The following is an 18,715-nucleotide window of genomic DNA, read 5'->3' as shown; positions in this document are numbered from 1 at the left end:
AGATCGTCCGAAAATCAAGTTTTACCAAGTTGTATTTATTTCAAAATGAAAATTTCCTCTCTCCTACGCGCAAAACTGACGCTATAGTTTGTAGTTTGTAATCGGCCTGGTAGTTTTCCACGGCGCAGCCGGTGAGTGGCTTCTCGATCCTACTTTCAGCTTCTTGCCGCCTGGCGGTTTTTTGAACATAGATGATTATAGAAAAGACCCCAACTAGAAGGCATCGAGGATAATTCGAAGTAATTGTAAGAATATCGTGTGCCTCTCAATCCTTTTAAATCAAGTGCTATCGAGCAAAAATCTTATCGTTTGGCGGGTGTGACTTGGTTTTGATTGACATTCTATTTGATTGTTATGATGAGTAGCAATTTTTCAAAACGTGTCTGACATACTAAAGAAGTTACCGCTATGACATAGTTTGAACTGTGATATATATCTGATATTTCGAAGTCTTTCCGATGGCCACCCTATCAACAAAATCAGAGAAGAAAACTTTTCAGTTTACACGAAATTTACGCGCAGATCCATGGAAGCTACCACTTGTCAATTATTATTGATTCGCAAAATTAGATTTGGGTCAAAGGTTAAATAGTTAACGCGACAACAGCACGATAGACGGTCAAACCCAAAGCAAAGATGCAACTAACTGAGGCTCAATCCGCGTAGATTGAGCATACATTTGGAGTAAATAAGCTTGTATGCAGAGTCACACGGGAAGAAAGAGCTCGAACGAGTGATAAGTATTTTCAGCCCTTAATAATTGCAGAAAAGGGCACATTCAGCTCTCTCAAGCGGAATACATCGCCTATAACCCTTGAATTTAAAAACCTCCGCACCACAGCGACATAGAAATATAGAATTGATAAACCTCCAAGGGAGGAATAACGAAAACAACGTGACCAAAAACTCGACTGATTTCGTGACTGCACCTGGAAACGAGACCTAAAATATAAACTTAAGAAACTTTTCCTACTTATTCTTGGTGGGAAAAGACACGACATCTGGCTCTTTAGCTGTTTGTCCTATTTTGTGTTGCTACCAGTATAGACGAGACCCAACGAGGTCAAAATAATATCTCAAGTTGCATCTCTGGCCTCACATTGTAATATATCTCTTAACCCGTTGTCAAGTTGAATTTTGCACGAAGTTCTTAGTGGTATAATCAGCCCCAGCAATTTCAATTATTACCCAGTCAAAAAATTAAATTTGTCTAAAAGGTTGTGAAGCACAGAAATGGGAGTCCAGGCTCTTTTTATCGCATTTTAAAATACAGAAGAACATGGGTTAGCTTAAGAAATGTTACACATTCCGTGAGCCTTTAAAATTAAGATGAGTCAATTACAGCCAATCTGAGCTATCGTCACCCATTTCGCAAAATGTTTCCCAGGCATGGCAAAGTACCATAATCATTGATTTAGCGTCTTTGTTCTCCTTCTCTAAGAAGGGCCCCTCTCGAATCTGGTTTTTGTTAATGAGCGCCCCTATTCTGATAAGCACTCCTACTGGATAAGCACTCATGTTCTGTTAAGCGCCCCGATTCTGTTTCAGTGATGGCACTGCTAGAGTATATTTGCAACGAGATCAACCGTAGTTCATTTTCCTTTCAGTTCTCATTTAAGCCTCGTTACAGAAAACGGTAACCACGTGAGTGCACAGTTTCTTCAAACGAATAATCTCGTTTGCGACCATTGCCTTGTCGGTAGTTTTAGTCTTGCAGGATCCCTGGACAAGTCTGTTCTGTAGTCTTCTATATTAATGGAACAATTCAAGCTTTTTTTTTGCATATTCTTCTGTTTCTGAGAAGAAAAATAAGCGCCCTATCCCTAATGAGCTTGTTTTGCACAGGCACCCTTTCTTGAGGCACCAAAAGTAAAGGCCACCGAACGCTGCATCGAAAATTACAGTAGCTCTGATACAGTTTAGAATTTTGACAAGGAAACTAATCACGCCCGCCTATTTTTTTTCTTTTAATAAATTGTAAAGTCGTCGAAAAAAGAAAAGGTTTTCTATAGTTCTCCTTTTGCATTTTTTGGCGACGACTGACCTCCCTTTGATTTCTCCCGAAAACTATGTTATGATCCCCCCTAAATCCTTCATTTCCTTCTCCCCGCCCACTCCTAGCCAACCAATAACGACTTTTCATCACGGCTGGTTATTTAAACAAAGTTTAGCATTTTTTTTACAAAACTGCTATCTAAACTATCTTCATTTTAGTTGAATCTTTTATCTGAACATTTATTTTTGACAGTGTCAAGAAGGTGGAAAGTTAGCAATGTATGGAAATTTATTGAGTTAAATCCACCGTCACTTAGAGAATCCCTGCGGCTCACTGTTTGCGTAAAACCAGGGTTTGGGTTAGACCTCGGGTAAATAACCGACCCTAAGATTCTGGTTCACGACTCGTGACTCGAGTTTGGGCTTTGAACACGTACATACATCATCAAAACATCATTAAAACATTTAACGGGAAAACTGGACGATAGATGTCAAACCCAAAGCAAAGATGCAACTAAGTAGGGTATGATGGGTGTACATTGAGCATACATTTGGAGTAAATATACGTGTAAGCAGAGTTACGCGGGAAGAAAGAGCTCGAACGAGTGAGATGTATTTTCAGTCCTTAGGACCTAAATAGGAAAAAAGGAATTAATGCAGGAAAAAAGGCCGTTCAGCGCTCTCGAGCTGAGACCATCGCCTATGGCCCTTGAATTGAAAAGTACCCGCACCACAGCGACAGAAAAATAAGGAACATGTAAACCTCCAAGGGAGGAACGATGAAAACACGGACCAAAAGCTCGAGATCTCGTCATTGCACCTAGAGAACATAACTCACGAGACTTACAAAATAAACTTAAGGAACGTTTCGTACTTATTCTTGGCGGGAAAAGACAGACATTTGGCTTTTTAGCTCTTTTTTCTATTTGTGTTGCGACCAGTGAAGGCAAAGACCTTCGCTTCAACGGTTTGCCGGATTGGTGTTCGTATTAAAGAACGATGTTCTTGGAAGAGGACAGATTTCTACCTTGAGCGCATTATCAATGAGGTCTGTAAGGAGCTCATGCAGGCAGTCCCCTCAGAGCTACCCTCATTGACACTGGATCGAATAACAAATTATTTTTATAATGCAACTTTATTTCATTGTCATGAGGGTGGAGTAACAACCCACCTCTTTTAAGTACATGCCAACTGGTTTAGGTTACCTAGCCGTGAAATCAGTTGATCACATACTGGTAACCACAGACTTTGGACGTGGGTGTAAAGTTAAGATGCACTTTTCACACCCTCTTTAAGGGTAGAGTGCCTGTGAGCTGGTTAGAATTTTATTGTAAACCTTGTAGAGGAGTTATTGAAAAAAAAAAAAGTAACATCGTCCTGATAGTGTTGTGGAACTGACCCTGATTCTGCGTGTCATCCGGATGTTCCACCCCTGAGTTCACGTTGTCACTCACTTGTCGGCCGTCTTCACTGTTCATCTGGCCACGATCAGTTCTGATTGTTTCGTTTAGTTGCCGATGATGATGACAGATATATTTTAATTACACGACTCGTGATGACATTAATTCCGTAAAATGATTTTAAAGTGTTAGCTTATCATGCTTTAAACCAGTTCTTGAGAAGAATCAGTAAAGAGAGAAGTAGGTTTTTTATAATCTGTTCGCTTACCCGAATCTGCTAGCCTGAAGAGAGAAATCTGTTTTCACGACCCGCCACAGAGGTAAGTTTCCAATCATGTTTTCTTGAATTTTGGTACGAGATTAAGACTTAATTTGCATTTTTCTGATTTCGAGTTACAAATGTATTCCTCTTGGATCCAATGATTCTTAAAGCTTGGATAATATTGCACGATTTGGGATCAGTTCGTGGGCCTCACTTTCTACGCGGAACACTGATCAACTCTGAAGGTCAATTTATACAAGTAACTTAGTCTGCATAGGTTATGAGCCTTTTTTTCATTTTGAAATACAGTCCAAAAAAATCGTTTGAATCACCTGCAAGATCAGTTTTGGTTAAAGACTTTTTCGTAGGACTGACTTCCATACCTCGTGGTCCACTATTGCTTCAAAAACATTCTGCATGAGAGAGTTGTTTAGGAGGATCTCGCGATAGAATAAATTCTGTAAATTTCTTACCTGACCCTTCAACTGCTATGTCTTCGACATTCCAAGGACATTTTTCAAAAATTTCTCGCTGGTACAAAACAACTGCGCGACTTCGAAAATACCACGCAAAATAAAAGAAGCTGGACGATGATGATGGCGAGATTGGAATTTGATTTTCCCTTTGTAATGGAGATCATTACATTGCAGCTTCTGGTGGAGTGGATTCAACGTGGTGCACATTTTGATCCTAAGGATGGGGGCAGGGTGGGGTGGGAGACAACTGATAATGGATGGAATCGCTAAGTACTACCCGTAGAAAATTATGAAAAAAATGTAGAAGAGGTTTATCTTACATATTTCGCAGACTATCATATCAGTTTTAATTGAATTTCCTATCATGTAGTACTGATTGAGTTCTTACCTGCATTCCTCGTGTCCTCTCTCAGCTGAGTGTCCAACTTTTCTCTAATGTTTCGCACTTCACTACTGATCTGCTGCAACTCTTGTCTGTTTGGGTCTGATGATAGAAGGTAATGTTTATGTCAGTTTTGAAAATTGGGACATTTAGGTAAAGATGCCGCAAATCAAGGAGGAGGTGGGGGTGGGGGGGAGTTGGATCGGTAAAGTGATGAGTTGGTGAAAAGAGTATCCGGTCTTTTCGTCCAAGAGTCTTTCCGTCTAAGTACTTTTCATCTGAAGTCTTTGGTCCACTTGTCCAATATCAAGTCTTTTCGTCAAAGTTGTAACATTGTTTTAAATGAAGTAGTAACAAGATATATTTTATCAAATAGTGACAAAAGTAAAGACTTGCCGTTTAATTATTTCGCGCAAAAGAAATGGGAATATTAGGCTTGTTGTTAAGCGTCTATTGTGCGTAATAGACAACTATGGGTAACATCAATTAGTGTCCGATACAACCAACAACATATTCCAACATGATAAAGAAGTAAAACTAACCAAAAATGATTAACAAATAAACCTAACCCAAAAATGACCCCAAATAAACATCTCTGTGTATTTATCGTAATTGACGATGTTGAAATTGTAAACGAGGATCAGTTAGTAAGAGCTATCGAAACCAAAATGGCAACGGCTCGCACTAATAAGTTCTTTATATAGCCTTATCTAGCCTTCTAAAAGTTACTTAAATGCTCCCAGATAAGACTTAACATTTAGACGAACAGACCTAGATGAAAAAACTTTGGAACGAAAAGACTTGGACGAAAAGACTATTGGACAAAAAGACCGTAATTCGGTTAAAAGTATTAGTGTATTAGCACTGCAAATGAAAGAAAGAAATGGTTTGGCCCATGAACAGCCTAGGATCCAACGATCATAACTCAAATATCTAAGGTAACCATAACCATAACGTGTCTCTAACATCATCAACTCAAAACCGGAAAGAAGTGCAAAGCCTTCTAGAAGTGCCTGAATATTATCACAGGATCAGTCTTAACTTCCCACGGCAGTGAGGAGCGTAATATAAATTCGCTACAGTGTAAGCAACATGAAAATTAGAAATAGCCGCAACAAACTCTAGGAAGCACCTCCACCAGGGTCATCTTAGGACGGTAGAGAGAATTTTAGGGGGGCAATACAATGTTATTAAGGTTAAAATGGTTCCATTCCTTCCATTTCTCCTATCTAGTGTTTAGGTGCATGGAGGTGGGCTGTAGCTAGGGAGACCCCTTATCTCTCAAGATATTAGAAGCCCCTTTCCTCCTTCTCACCCTAGGTTGCACATCCTTTACTGTCCCATTGTTTCATCTAAATAAGATCACGTGCGATTTTATCTTATTAATATCTTAAAAAACAGAATAATTTAGCATTTTCATTCATTGCGTTAAAAATTAGATCATTCGTTGGGTTCAAATTTAGAATAAGATAAAATTCAGATCATCATTGGGTTACAAAAAAGTAAGGAAAAATAGAAATTACTCAATTGTTCTGTTGTACGCCAAAATGTGCCAATTTTCGCAGCTCGGTGGCGGTGAAGATTGTGGCCGAGTTTATCGTGTGCATGCAACGTCTTCAAGAAAGGTTGTAGGACCTGGGCAGCCATTCCCTGAATGTCAAACAGTACTAAGTTCGTCGAAGAAGAGTTTGTTCCAAGAGTTTGTCGCGGTTTTTTCTAATTTTTTCTCATTTTCATGTTGCTTACACTGTAGTTCATTTATATTACGCTCCTCACTGCCGTGGGAAGTTAAGACTGATCCTGTGATAATATTCAGGCACTTCTAGAACATCTTATTTCCGTTTATAAGAAATATCTAATAAGAAACATCTTCCTCCTACTAAGAAACTTCTTCTGTCAAAGGCCATAAGATTTAACCGTCAACCGTACTACTCCCCACTGAGATTAAATTGACAATAACTGATAACGTAAGAAGAGATCCCGTTTTTCATGCTTAATACGATCAGCCTATCTTAGATTTCCCGGATGATATTTTCACTTCTAGAAAAACGATAAAGCAAAGTCTGCTTCTTTTGCCTCAAAGAGCAATTTTTATTTTTGCCACAGAGCCGCGCAGTCAAATTCAGTATACGTAAGCGTGCTCAAAGTCCCGATAGTGTATGCTGATAGTGTGAGCAAACCGCTTCGCTAGAAATTTCTCTTTTTCGCCCGAGTGGCCATGGTTAGCGCGGGGAAAAACTAATACATTTCGCTACAATAATGGATACAAACAGAGACTCGGCCCACCAGTCCCAAAACGAAGACAATTTTCCCACCTTTTCACTTGGGCTAGAGTTCTTAAATGAGGCAAAAAAAAAGAGAAAAACAACGGAAAAGGAGACTCGGCATTAGCGCCATCACGATTCGCTTCACTGTCCGACAGTGAAATGAAAGTGCCATTTCATTCACATTCACTCATTTTAGTTTCATTTCATTCACCCGGAAGGTCCTGACTAATCCATTACCCAGATCCTCTCGTTTACCTCTAGGGTCTGGGTACGAGACTAGGTCCTAGCCCTGTCAAGAGCCGCACCTTATCTTAGCGGGGTGGGGTGGGGTGGGGGTACCTGGGCTACTACAGAATCCACTGATCTCCAAGGCAATTTAATAATGACCTCATCTTACAATCTTTCTTTTTCAGCGTGTTCTATTGATCAGCCCGTGCGCCATGTCCGCCATATCTCAAGCGGGTTTCGATGTCATGGGGTAGCTCCCGTAAGGAGCTTGCGGAAAAAAATATTATTCTAGCGCGGGATTACCCGAACAACCCTGTTTGATCGAGTCCGTGATCTTTGATTCATTATGCATAGACGTCTTTTGACTACTTGTGACATACATAACTTTACCGCAGTTTTTCCTCTCTTGTTCATCCTCTTCCATCGTCGCACATTTTTTTCCATTCCCTTTATGTTATTTTAAGTCTGGTGAACCTGTTTTATAATCCCGGGTTTGAATTCCCCCTCCCCATGTTTTCTTCCTTTTCCTCTCCAATTCTTTTCCCAGAAATTCTCTGATAAAATTAACAGTTGACAATATCTGATGAGTAGGGTAGGGTAGGGAAAGTTCGAACACCTGCATAATCTGTGGCTGCCGCCAGTGTCCTTTTTTTTCTCTTTTTTTTCCTTTCGCCTTTTTTCAATTAGCAAGACAATTCACTCGTTCATCCAGTAATCATTACCAAAGTAAAACCGAATTCCTAAAGCATACATACCACATTGAACCAATTGCGTCAATTTCCAAAAGATCTCAAGCAAAAAAGTTGACATGAAGTAAGGAAACAGAAAACGAAGGGGCATCGAGATCAAACAGATTTTCCGGAAGAATGCAGGAAAAAAATAACTAAACACACATAGAGAATACATGGAGAAACCTTGAAATTCTGCTGAAAATACTTTTATTTACATCAGTTAAAAGTCTTAAGAAGTACATTTATCGTTCAAATGAAGCTCTTACTAAATTAAATAATCTTAGTGAATAGATGCTACATAAGTCTTGCATTAATATTTATATCGATAATTAGAAGCTACTGTACCATGATCTACCCTGCTTAGGGTAAGAGCCGCGAATCCCTGATTATTCGCTACATTATCACTTCTTAAAATTGGTCAGAGCACAGAGTATAAAATTTCAGGGGAAGCCCATCTAACTCGGTTAGAGATGGATGACACTCTCGCACAGCAGTCAGAGCAGCAGCAGCACCAGAATTACCAAAATAATTCAAAGGTCAATTCGACACTTCTAGAGATGTGTTTTCTTTCAAATAATTACTTAGCCAGAGCAGCAGCACCAGCTTCACAAATGTTATTTCCGTTCAGAAATAACATTTCTAGAGATGAATTTTTCCTGGGACTGCGCTGCCAGAATGCCAAATGTAAACAGAAGCACTTCTCTCAGCTGATAGCGATATCGTCTGTCAGCATTTATGCTGTCTGTGCTTATTTATTTCTTGATAAGCTGACAACCGAGACAGAGTGCTGCGAAGAATTGTTGGAAAGTCTTGTGAAGAAAGCCATAACGTTTAGTCGGTCTTAGTTTACTACCTCAGGGCTGAACTAACAGAAATGCAAATCCAGGTAAATCGCTTTCCTTTTTTTTTTTTTCCAAGCTCCTTCTCGTCAAAGTCCAAGTTGTCTTCTAATAATTTTCATTTTTGCATTCATAAATGCACTCTTATATAACAGTCATACTATTTCCGGCTTCCCTATTCCGGACTTCCCGGTTTAACTGTGTCGCCATACTTTTCGTAAGGTTCTCTGCTGTTTCCTCGCACCGTGCGGCTAGAATGCCAAATGTGAATAGAAGCACTTCTTACAGCTCGTGGCGATATCGTCTGTCAACAGCTATGCTGTCCGTGCTAATTTCCTTATTGATAAGCTGACAAACGAGATTCAAGGCGGCGAAGAACTCTTGAAAAGTCTTGTGAAGAAAGCCATAACGTCTAGTAGCTCGGAGTTTACTGCGTCCGGGCTGAACAGAGAGAAATCCAAGTTCTGGTAGATCACTTCCTTTGTGTTTTCCAAGCTCATTGTCGTCAAAGTCCAAGTTGTCTTCTAATAAACCTTTCAAAGCTATCGAGCCAAGGTGGTTCAGTTGGCTTTCGTAAAGTCCAACAGGGTCCTCTTCGACTTCTGAAAGTTGTTTCTTTGCTCTGTATCTTCTTAGTATACAATCCACTATGTCCATGTACAGCTTACTTCTGCTTTCAGGAAATACACCTCTCAAATCTTCATAGACCAGACAAAGAAGCGCAATGTTGAGAGGATTCGTCGAAATTTCATGTAAGGTGTTATCGTCATGCAATCGTCCGATAAGCTGTTCGGCCAGGTTTGTCTTCCTTCTGAAGTACTTTTTGATGAAGGTTTTCATATCTTCTTCAGTGAATCCCTCCACCTCTATCAGCGTGTCGCAGTATTTTCGAACTTTGACTCCAGCCTCGTGCCGTGCAGTTACAACCACGCGACATTTTGGCAGCGCTCGGCCTTGAATAATTGCTGAAAACATTGGTAGCTTCATCTCAGAAACTTCATCCAATCCATCGAGTACCAGGAGAACTTTAGATTGATTGTGGCGAATGAAGTCGAGGAATCTCTTTCTTTGGTCGTCACCGATATCTCGAGGTAGAAGTTGATCATCAATGGCTTCCCAAAGGTCAGACTGAACTTCACGACATTTAATCAAAAGCACTATGCGGAATTTTGCGAAGTAATTTCCGGTTGCGCGTTTTTGAGTGGCCCAGTCGAAAACAATTCTTTTGCAGTAAGTTGTCTTTCCCATACCAGGCTTCCCTTCTATTAACACAACTCTTGGCTCTTCACATTCTTCGTGCGGGTTGAAGATTTCAGACATCGTGACGACTCGTTCCGTAGCTGTTCCTCTCGTTTTCTCTTTGTAGATGACTTTAAGTCTGGTGTAGAGGTCTCCAAAAGAAAAGTTCAAGTCTTCACACCAGGGAAGGAGGTTTGTCGTACCCTCGCGGGTTTTATAGAGTTGGCGAATGTTCTCAATCCTTCCAGTGGGATCATAACCATCTCTAATAAAAATAGTTCTCGTAAGGTGTCGAGTCAAACTATAGATACCACACTGGTTTTTCGAAATATTGTAAAACATGGTTTTTTCCAAGCGCAAATCGCTTCAGTACTTCAAAGGCCTGTTTTATAACAGCGCCGCTCATCAAAAATGGCACCAATTGAATTACTCGTCTTTTCACAAAACTCTCGTTTGAGGAATTTTTTTGCTTCGCGTATTTAGATCGATCCTTTGTGAGAGCAAAGCATATACGTTTTTCTTTTTCAACCGTTTTTTTTTTTACACTGAAAATTACTCTTCAGTTTGACACCTACTTTGCTTTTGCCGTCATGACCGTAAATATGCAACTTTAATCTGGGCTCAGCGCAAAATTCCAATTTCTTCCCAACGATATATTTATTCAAGCTAACCAACTAGAGTAGGTTGGAGGATTATGGAGATATAGAAGTATGTTGCGGTTTCGGCCAACTTCTAGTACAGCCGGTCAACGTAATATGCTCAGTTCCGAAAACTCCAGCCAACAATGCACAAAAAGCGGACTCGATTATTTACGGAATTTACGCCTTCAACCCATGGTTGACGCCTGAATTGAACACTTTGAAGCTTTTCCATACTTAATGACACCATAAAACAGCATTTAAGAGAGAAAAATCCCCACGCCCATCTACAAAAATGTTGTCGCCGAAAGCCGATTCATCGCTCCAAGCGACCTATTGTTTTGTTTATCACGCAGAGATGAGAAAGAAGAAAAGAAATCAATAAAAGGCAAGATAGATATGAAAAATGTTCATATTAATCCAAAATATTTCTTATTATCCATTTAGAAAGTGTCCTTATTAATATTACTCGAAGTGCAGTCATTTTAAATTGGATAATGTATCTTGTAATTTTGTAGAGAACTAATTTGATCATGGGACCCATCTGCTGTGTTTATAACCCGGAAGTTCCCATGGAATCGGACCAAAACTCCGACCAAAACACGGACCAAAACTCGGACCAAAACGCGGACTAAAAACTCGAGATTTCGTGACTACACTTGAAAACCTTAAATCAAGAGACCTACAGAATAAACTAAAGAAACAACTCGTTGTTATTCTTGGCGGAAGAAGACACGACATTTGGCTTTGTAGCTGTTTGCTTTATTTTGTGTTGCTACCAGTGCAGGCGAGACCCAACCATTGTCAAAAGAATGTGTCTCAAGTTGCCTCTCTGGCATCACATTGTAATCTATCTTTAACCCGTTGTCAAGTTGAATTTTCCATGAGGTTCTAGGTGATATGATCACCCCCAGAAATTTAATAAAGAATTGTGTCTCCTTTTGACTTCACAGAACATACATATACTTGTATTAACATTTACAACATAAAAAACGTTTACCTTCCATCCTAGGTCTCTTGTTATGTGGAAGCCCGCTCGTCAAGTCATCCGATTTTCGTTTCATCATTTGAAATTTACTTGAACCTAGTATTAATAGCAAACATGTACATTTGTAGCTTGAGTTTATTTCAACATGGTATTTCTAACTTGGTAACATTAAGAAAGAAAACATCAATTTTTTTTGGGAGAGGTTTATCTTTCATCTTATCCGCTTCCCTTGTCAGTAAAGAACATGAAAATTAGAAAAATTGGCAACAAACTCAAAGACGCTCCTCCACCAAGGTTATCTTAGGGCACTAAAGAGATTTTCAGGGGGCAATACAATGTAGTCCAGGTTATCGTGCTTCCTTCCTCTCCTTTGTCCTCGAGTTAAGGTGCACGGAGGTGAGCTGCGGCCAAGGAGACCCCTTGCCACTTAAGACATTAGAAGCCCCTTTCCCCCCCCCCCTCCCCACCTTAGAATACCACCTGTTCCTTTACGGCCACTACCCCATCGCACCACCAGCTCAGTACCTTGAAGGAGTTGTAACAAAACGTGAGATCAAGTGGTGCACAGGTAACTCACTTTGACTTTTATAGCCGATCATAAAGAATACCTTCCTAACTTTCAAAAGTAGCAGAATTCTCAGTTATGTACATGAAACGGTTTTCAGCGTTTCAAAACCACTTCTAATGTTTTTTACAAAGGAGAGTTCCAACACATAACTTTGTTGTAAGTTCGTAATTGTAAACAGAATGTTCATTTATGGAGATCAATTAAAGTAAGGAATGTATTATAAATGAGCCTAAATTCAATTTGGGCAAAGTTACCAGAAACTCGAAAAAAAGCCATTTAACCAAGGTCATCTCCGTGGGGTTCTAACAAAGAATTCAACTTAGTCTGTGTTCCTGTAAAAAGACCCAATACTTTGAATACTTTATGTCTGGAACAAAATCAAGGCCTATGCAGGGATTCAATAGCTATCCTATATTATCAGACTGCATCTACAAAACACCAGCAGCATATAAACATTTCCATAGAATTTGATTAACTGCCTCCCGGTTAGCTCAATGGATAGAGCGCTGGACTGTTGTGCGGGAGGTCGAGGCCCGGCTGGACCAACACTCAGGGTCTTAGAATAATTGAGAAGAATTTGCTACCTTTATATAACATCAAGAAATGGTTCGATATTCTAGTCTTATCGGATAGGGACGAATAAATAGAGGTCCTGTCTCTTGCAGGGTTGGGGTAGGAGACGTTAATTTCCCACAAAATAAACGGTTTGTAAACGGATAGTAAACGGGTAGTAAGGGCGTTTAAACGGTTTGCATGTCCGTTTAAACGAATAGTCCAAAGCGTTAAATGGTAGAGCAAAGTCCAAAAACGGATTCCGTGAACCGTTAAACGGCCGAGAAAAAAAATAAACGGATGGCTTAAAACGTTAAACGGTTGAACAGCATCTATTAATAGATTGCTCAAAACGTTAAACGGATGGACAAAAACGTTGAACGGATAAGGAGGGCTAAAGAACAGCGGGAAGCCATGCACATATCGATCAGAAACCGTTGTGAACAATTATACGAATTGTTGATGCGGAACACTGACGTTTCATGCTAATAATATTCGACTGATAACGATAGAAAACTAAGTAAAATTAAATTACTAGCCTGCCATTAAGCTATCCACTGGCGAGTGAAGCGAGCCGAGAGCGAGTCTCGCCCTGGAGAGCTCGCAATGCGTTTGAAGCAATCTGTCAATCATACCATGTGGACTGAACATTCTCGATAGAAAGAAAATAGAATTGAGAAGCAAACTCATTTTTTCCCATGTTCCTACATTGTTTCTACGTATTGACTGAAATGAAAACGCACTCTCAAGTGAAAAACGTTAAGAAATGCCGCTGATTTTGTAGATTTCACCGTCGGTTAATCGAAACAATTTTGCATGTGCATGTAACAAAACTCAACTTTCTTTCGCTCGTGTTTCATCTAGCATTGGATTTCGTAAAGTAATGTGTAATTACAGCTTTTATAAAGCAATTTCTGTTTCCTTTTAATCGATGGAAATAAAAGATGAGAAACTCGATAGCCACGGATTTTGTAAATTTTGCCGTACACGTCACTCGAAATAAATTTGCATAATCATGAAAACAAATCTCGCTCTCCTTGTCTTAACTAACGAACATCTGTTTTCGTAAGCTAATCACATCCCTCTTCCAACAAAGAAAACCAAAACTTTAAATAAAATTGAAGGTCTCTACAACCATTTTACATCAATAACTTGAAAACGAGAAGCCTACAGTAATCTCAATGAATCCTCAACAATCATAATAGTAGAAACAAATATTGAAACAATCGCGAAAAGCCTTAGTTAAAAACTCTCTTTAAGTCTACCTGTCGCCTGCTTGCTTTATAATATGCTTACTTAAACGACACTTAGCATTTATTTTGCCTTTGATTTATTTTGCCCTTGATTTATTTTGCCTCTCTCCGCAGAGGACTCGACTGGAAATCTAGAAAAAACTAACACTTTTAATGAGTTTAGTTTCGTAGTGTCTAGGGGAAGTTTCTGGTGTGTTCCGTCTGTGTTGCTGGTGCTCATCTCATCTTTAGTAAAGAAGTATGGCAGAAGCTTAAGCGCGCATTTGTGCCGTTCCGATCCGCTCTGCAGAATGTTCTTCACGACTGGTAGCTTTCTTGGGGTCACGCAGCTACCAATGAGCTCATCGCCAACTTGAGCTTCTGTTAATGCGTGGAAGCTTTGGGTTGCAGGGGTTGAAGAAGTTGAAGCTGTAGGCGGAGTCGGAACCGTTGGTGTTTCTGGAGATAGCGCGAAGATGTCCATATCTTCGTTTAGACTGGCCAAGGCAACAGAATCTATAGTTTGAAGATCATCCTGCTGAAGGATACTGCTGGCTGATAATGGCTGCTCAGTTTCTGGTTGTTGTATCTATTAAAAAGTTAAAAATCATATGTCATTTTGTAGCAAGGGAATTAAAAAAATAAATAAAGGCCATTTTGGTTTGATTAAGTCGAGTAAGTAGAAAATAAATTGAAACCGCTAGCTTTTGATGGCCTTATTTCATTATACCCTGTGTTTTATAATTCTTAAACCGGTTTAATTAGAGTTTAGAGGCACTCAAACAGTTTAGTCTTCTGCAACAAAGTTTGTCAAACCAGTAGTTCCATTACCGAGAACTCCGTCTTTAAAGGCGTAAACGAAAAAGACATTAAAACTTACCATAACGTTTTGCTCTAAAGAATCCAATCTTTGCTCAATTCTACCCAATCGGACTGTGATTTTTCTCTCCACTCCAGACAGGGCGTCCTCGAATTTCTCCATCATCTATTTGAGTAAAACAAACAAATGAACAGTTAATTAAAAAAAGTGAACAATCAAACATCAGGCAAAACCAAAGAAAGTGTCTGTAAAATGAGGTTTCCGTATTAAGACGATTATTTATAAATTACTCAGTCAAAAAGTAATTAGACGTCATCCAAAGGTAAGGCTTGCTTTAGAAACTCATTGTTGACACTGGGTGTCCGTAACGTAGTTAAGCGTGTTGAATTCAGAGAAAAAAAACTGAAAAGGACTTTCCAAGCGACATTTTCTCAACAAGTAACGCATTGTTGTTATGCTTACCTTACAGATACTCTCTTGTAGCAGCAGCTTTATGGAAGCAACATCTTCTGCAGTCGCACCAGCACTGAAACTCTTGGCCTCCTTTTCCTCATTTCGTGCTTTCTTTGCTTTAGTTTCCTCACACCACTGAGCCTCTCTTTTCTTCTGTTCTGCCAAAAACTCTTGGTATGGGTCAACGGGAGTTGCGGAAAGTTTTTTCTGCCCAGCCTTCACCTAAAAGATCAATACAACATTTATCAAAACGAAAGTCTGTTATGGTAGTATAACATCTGAAAACTTAAATGTGATAATACAATGTTGAAACACGCTCGTTCACTTTGTCTCGCGCAAGAAAACGTGATCTTAGACTTCCTGATGTTCGGGTTATTAACAAAAGTCACGTTCAAAAATAGTTATAACCTATATAAAACGATCGCTGTAGATGGTAAATGCCCACTGACATAAAACTATAATAGAATCATAAAGGTAGCTCGTGCATTACATAATTAATTTCAATTATTTACGCTTCACAAGAAGGTAAAAATACCACTTTGAATTTGGAAGTGGCCGGCGTTATCGACATTTTTATGAAACGCGTTACTAAAGAGCACCATGTAGTAATCAGAATTACCTTGGTTGACTTGTTGGGCCGCTGTACCTCATTCTTTTGGGACGGTTGTTGGGCAATTTCCTTAGAGTCTGAATCCGGCTGTTGGTTGCAGTCCAGACTTGGTAACGGCGGTAAGTTTATTTCGCACCACTCCAAGTCTTTCTGATTCAAGACTTCTTCGTCGTCTACAAGAACAAATCGTAAGTACGACAATTAGTTACAACTCAGACTTGTCGCTTAAGCGAGTATTCGCAATAAAACTGACTTACACAAATGTATTCCTGTGAATTCTGCCATGTAATCGAGATGTGAAAGGCATTACTTACCACTTAAGGCTAAGAGTTCAGCGGGTACCTTTCTTCCTTGCCAGTTAACGGTCACCGCCATTCCTTCTTTTAAATCTATACTATTTCCAATGATGAGGCGTGTAGGCGCGATTCCCGTCTTCTTCTCGTCTCGGAAAAAAAAACAGAGCCTTGCGGGGTCGTCTGCTGCTTTCTTTGCACAATTGTCTTACAGTTAAAGCCATTTCGGGTCAAACAATGTCGTTAGAAATGATTGAGAAACAGTGAAGAGTAAAATGCCTTTATATACCAAGAATCCTTAATGAGGAGGATCGAAAATCTCGCTTTTTTATTGGAGTAAAAAAGAACAATAGAAAAACAAGTATATGGTAATATTTATTTTAATCCAACGACTAATCGACAAATCACAAAACGATCAAGTACACTGCAGTTTTTTCCTAAGAAGTCCGCACTAAGATAATATTATTTGTGGCACGTTCCTTCAGAGGTGTTTTAGATCAACTATGGACAACTTTGAAGCTGTTGTTATCATTGACTCCATACGTACAATGCGTCTAGAATTGGTCGAGAGATCAGCAGAAAATAGACAGCAGATGCTGTGTATTCTACTAGATGTTCTAGCAGATTCAACTATTCCCTACGATGCCCAAATAGTTTTGCAGCAGTACTTCAAGGAGTACCATGATCTCAAAAAGACCATCGATTCAACACTGACGAGTCTGGACGCGCTGGAACATGAACTGGACTAGAGCAAGTTGTGAAATCAGGTCCGAATAGATTCCATAAAACGGCTCTTGTTAGAGCCAACAAATGAAAAAAGTCATGACCGAGATTCTGGTCATAACCAATGATACTTGAATAAAGGCTGATAGTTTCGAAAGAAACTGTTTGGGGCTGCGTCGGTGGGAGTAACGAAATAATTTGGATATATCAACAAAGTTGAAATGGTAAATTGGCCACCGTAATGATTACAAAAGCTGACGTTTCGAGCGTTAGCCCTTCGTCGGAGCGAATGATACTTGGTTTCTCAGCCCGACGGAATTAGAAATTGTTCGCCAGTAAATTAAGCAATTCGATAAACGTGATTTTAGAAGTTGCTTCGGAAGCGGCGGGTTTTGCCCATAACGAGTTTCGCACACAAAGCGTTTCGCCCAGACCTAGACCCAGACCATAATTGAAAGATAATTTGGTTATATCAACTAAGTTGAAGTTCTAAATTGGCCACCGTAACGAGTAAAAAAGCCGACGTTTCGAGCGTTGGCCCTTTGTCAGAGCGAGTGGAGAGTTTTTTTAGAAACTTTTAAACCTTTAACTTTTCAACCTTCATCAGAGCGAATGGAGAGTTTCTTTAGAAACTTTCAGCCTTTATTCATAATTGAAAGAACTGGGTAAACAGAATAAGAATCTCTAATCCGACTACAATCATTTCTGATAAGAAAGGTCGAGAGTCGTAAGAAATACATACCGTCTTTTCTTGAATAGAAGCCGCGGCTTCTATTTTTTTTTCAAAAGGAAAATAATGCGGCTTCTATTTTTTTTTTTCAAAAGGAAAATAATGCGGCTTCTATTCAAGGGCGGCTTCGATATTTTGAAAGCCATAGTTTTCATGTGTGAAGTGGTCAATTGTGTCTTTTGTGACGTCTATCGGAAATAGGCCTACTTCTGGGCGAACCCATTTTCTATGTTCCACGCGCACTATTGTTTTCAAATTCTATTGACAGGTGAAAGGGTGAGATATTTCTGGAAGACGGTAGTTTCTTTTTAGTTAGAACTTTCACACACCGCACACCTAGCCAAGTCAGAAAAATGAACGCTTTCAACAGCGTTCAATTTGCTTCAACACAAAACCAACGCGACCTTCTCGAGAGAGTAAGTGCTGCAGATAAAACCAAAATCAGTCATACTTTTTTGATAAAGATTTGTAAACGGCTCTTTTGTATTTCGTGCTTGAATTACCCTCCAGTCCCCGCCTGATTCTTAGTAAAAGAAACAACTTGTTCGTTTCAACATTTTTATGGTGTCAGGAAAAGTCACGTTTTTCAAGGCATTACTCAACGTTCGTTCTGGGCATACGCATGCTTGGGTCAACGTTTTTCGAGTTACAGTGGAGGCCTACTTCTGGGTGAAACCATTTTCTATGTTCCACGCGCAATTGTTTTCAAATTCTATTGACAAGTGAAAGGGTGAGATATTTTTGCAAGACGGTAATTTCTTTTTAGTTAGAACTTTCATACCGCACGCTTTGCCGAGTTTTTTCCTAAGAAGTCCGCACTAAGATAATATTATTTGTGGCACGTTCCTTCAGAGGTGTTTTAGATCAACTATGGACAACTTTGAAGCTGTTTTTATCATTGACTCCATACGTACAATGCGTCTAGAATTAGTCGAGTTATCGGTAGAAAATAGACAGCAGATGCTGTGTATTCTATCTACTAGATGTTCTAGCAGATTCAACTATTCACTACGATGCCCAAATAGTTTTGCAGCAGTACTTCAAGGAGTACCATGATCTCAAAAAGACCATCGATTCAACACTGACGAGTCTGGACGCGCTGGAACATGAACTGGACTAGAGCAAGTTGTGAAATCAGGTCCGAATAGATTCCATAAAACGGCTCTTGTTAGAGCCAACAAATGAAAAAAGTCATGACCGAGATTCTGGTCATAACCAATGATACTTGAATAAAGGCTGATAGTTTCGAAAGAAACTGTTTTTCCGATAGACGTCACAAAAGACACAAT

General features: G+C 39.6%; 2 protein-coding genes across 3 annotated transcripts; both read right to left on the bottom strand.

Annotated features, from left to right (window-relative positions):
* Window positions 1-7,931: 7,931 nt before the first annotated feature.
* Window positions 7,932-12,503, bottom strand: LOC148726153 (NLR family CARD domain-containing protein 4-like). Of its 2 annotated transcripts, none has more exons than XM_088726940.1 (2): window positions 11,458-12,503; window positions 7,932-10,790 (listed from the first exon to the last, which is right to left on the bottom strand). In XM_088726940.1, the coding sequence occupies exon 2, from the start codon at window positions 10,159-10,161 to the stop codon at window positions 8,863-8,865; it is 1,299 nt and encodes a 432-aa protein (XP_088583066.1). In that variant the 5' UTR covers window positions 10,162-10,790; window positions 11,458-12,503; the 3' UTR covers window positions 7,932-8,862. The 2 variants fall into 2 exon arrangements, with proteins under 2 accessions (XP_088583066.1, XP_088583067.1); XM_088726941.1 differs by having other exon boundaries at window positions 7,932-10,084; window positions 11,458-12,502.
* Window positions 12,504-13,650: 1,147 nt separating this feature from the next.
* On the bottom strand, window positions 13,651-16,468 carry LOC148726152 (uncharacterized). The gene is made up of 5 exons (XM_088726946.1): window positions 15,938-16,468; window positions 15,690-15,853; window positions 15,080-15,292; window positions 14,678-14,782; window positions 13,651-14,386 (listed from the first exon to the last, which is right to left on the bottom strand). Exons 1-5 carry the CDS (start codon window positions 15,963-15,965, stop codon window positions 13,880-13,882), a joined length of 1,017 nt encoding a protein of 338 aa, XP_088583072.1. The 5' UTR covers window positions 15,966-16,468; the 3' UTR covers window positions 13,651-13,879.
* Between the last annotated feature and the right edge of the window lie 2,247 nt (window positions 16,469-18,715).

Source organism: Stylophora pistillata, chromosome 7 (genome assembly GCF_964205215.1).
Source record: "Stylophora pistillata chromosome 7, jaStyPist1.2, whole genome shotgun sequence".
NCBI classification, from domain to species: Eukaryota; Metazoa; Cnidaria; class Anthozoa; order Scleractinia; family Pocilloporidae; genus Stylophora; species Stylophora pistillata.
Note: the sequence above shows the minus strand (reverse complement) of the source record. Positions and strands in the feature narration are given on the sequence as shown.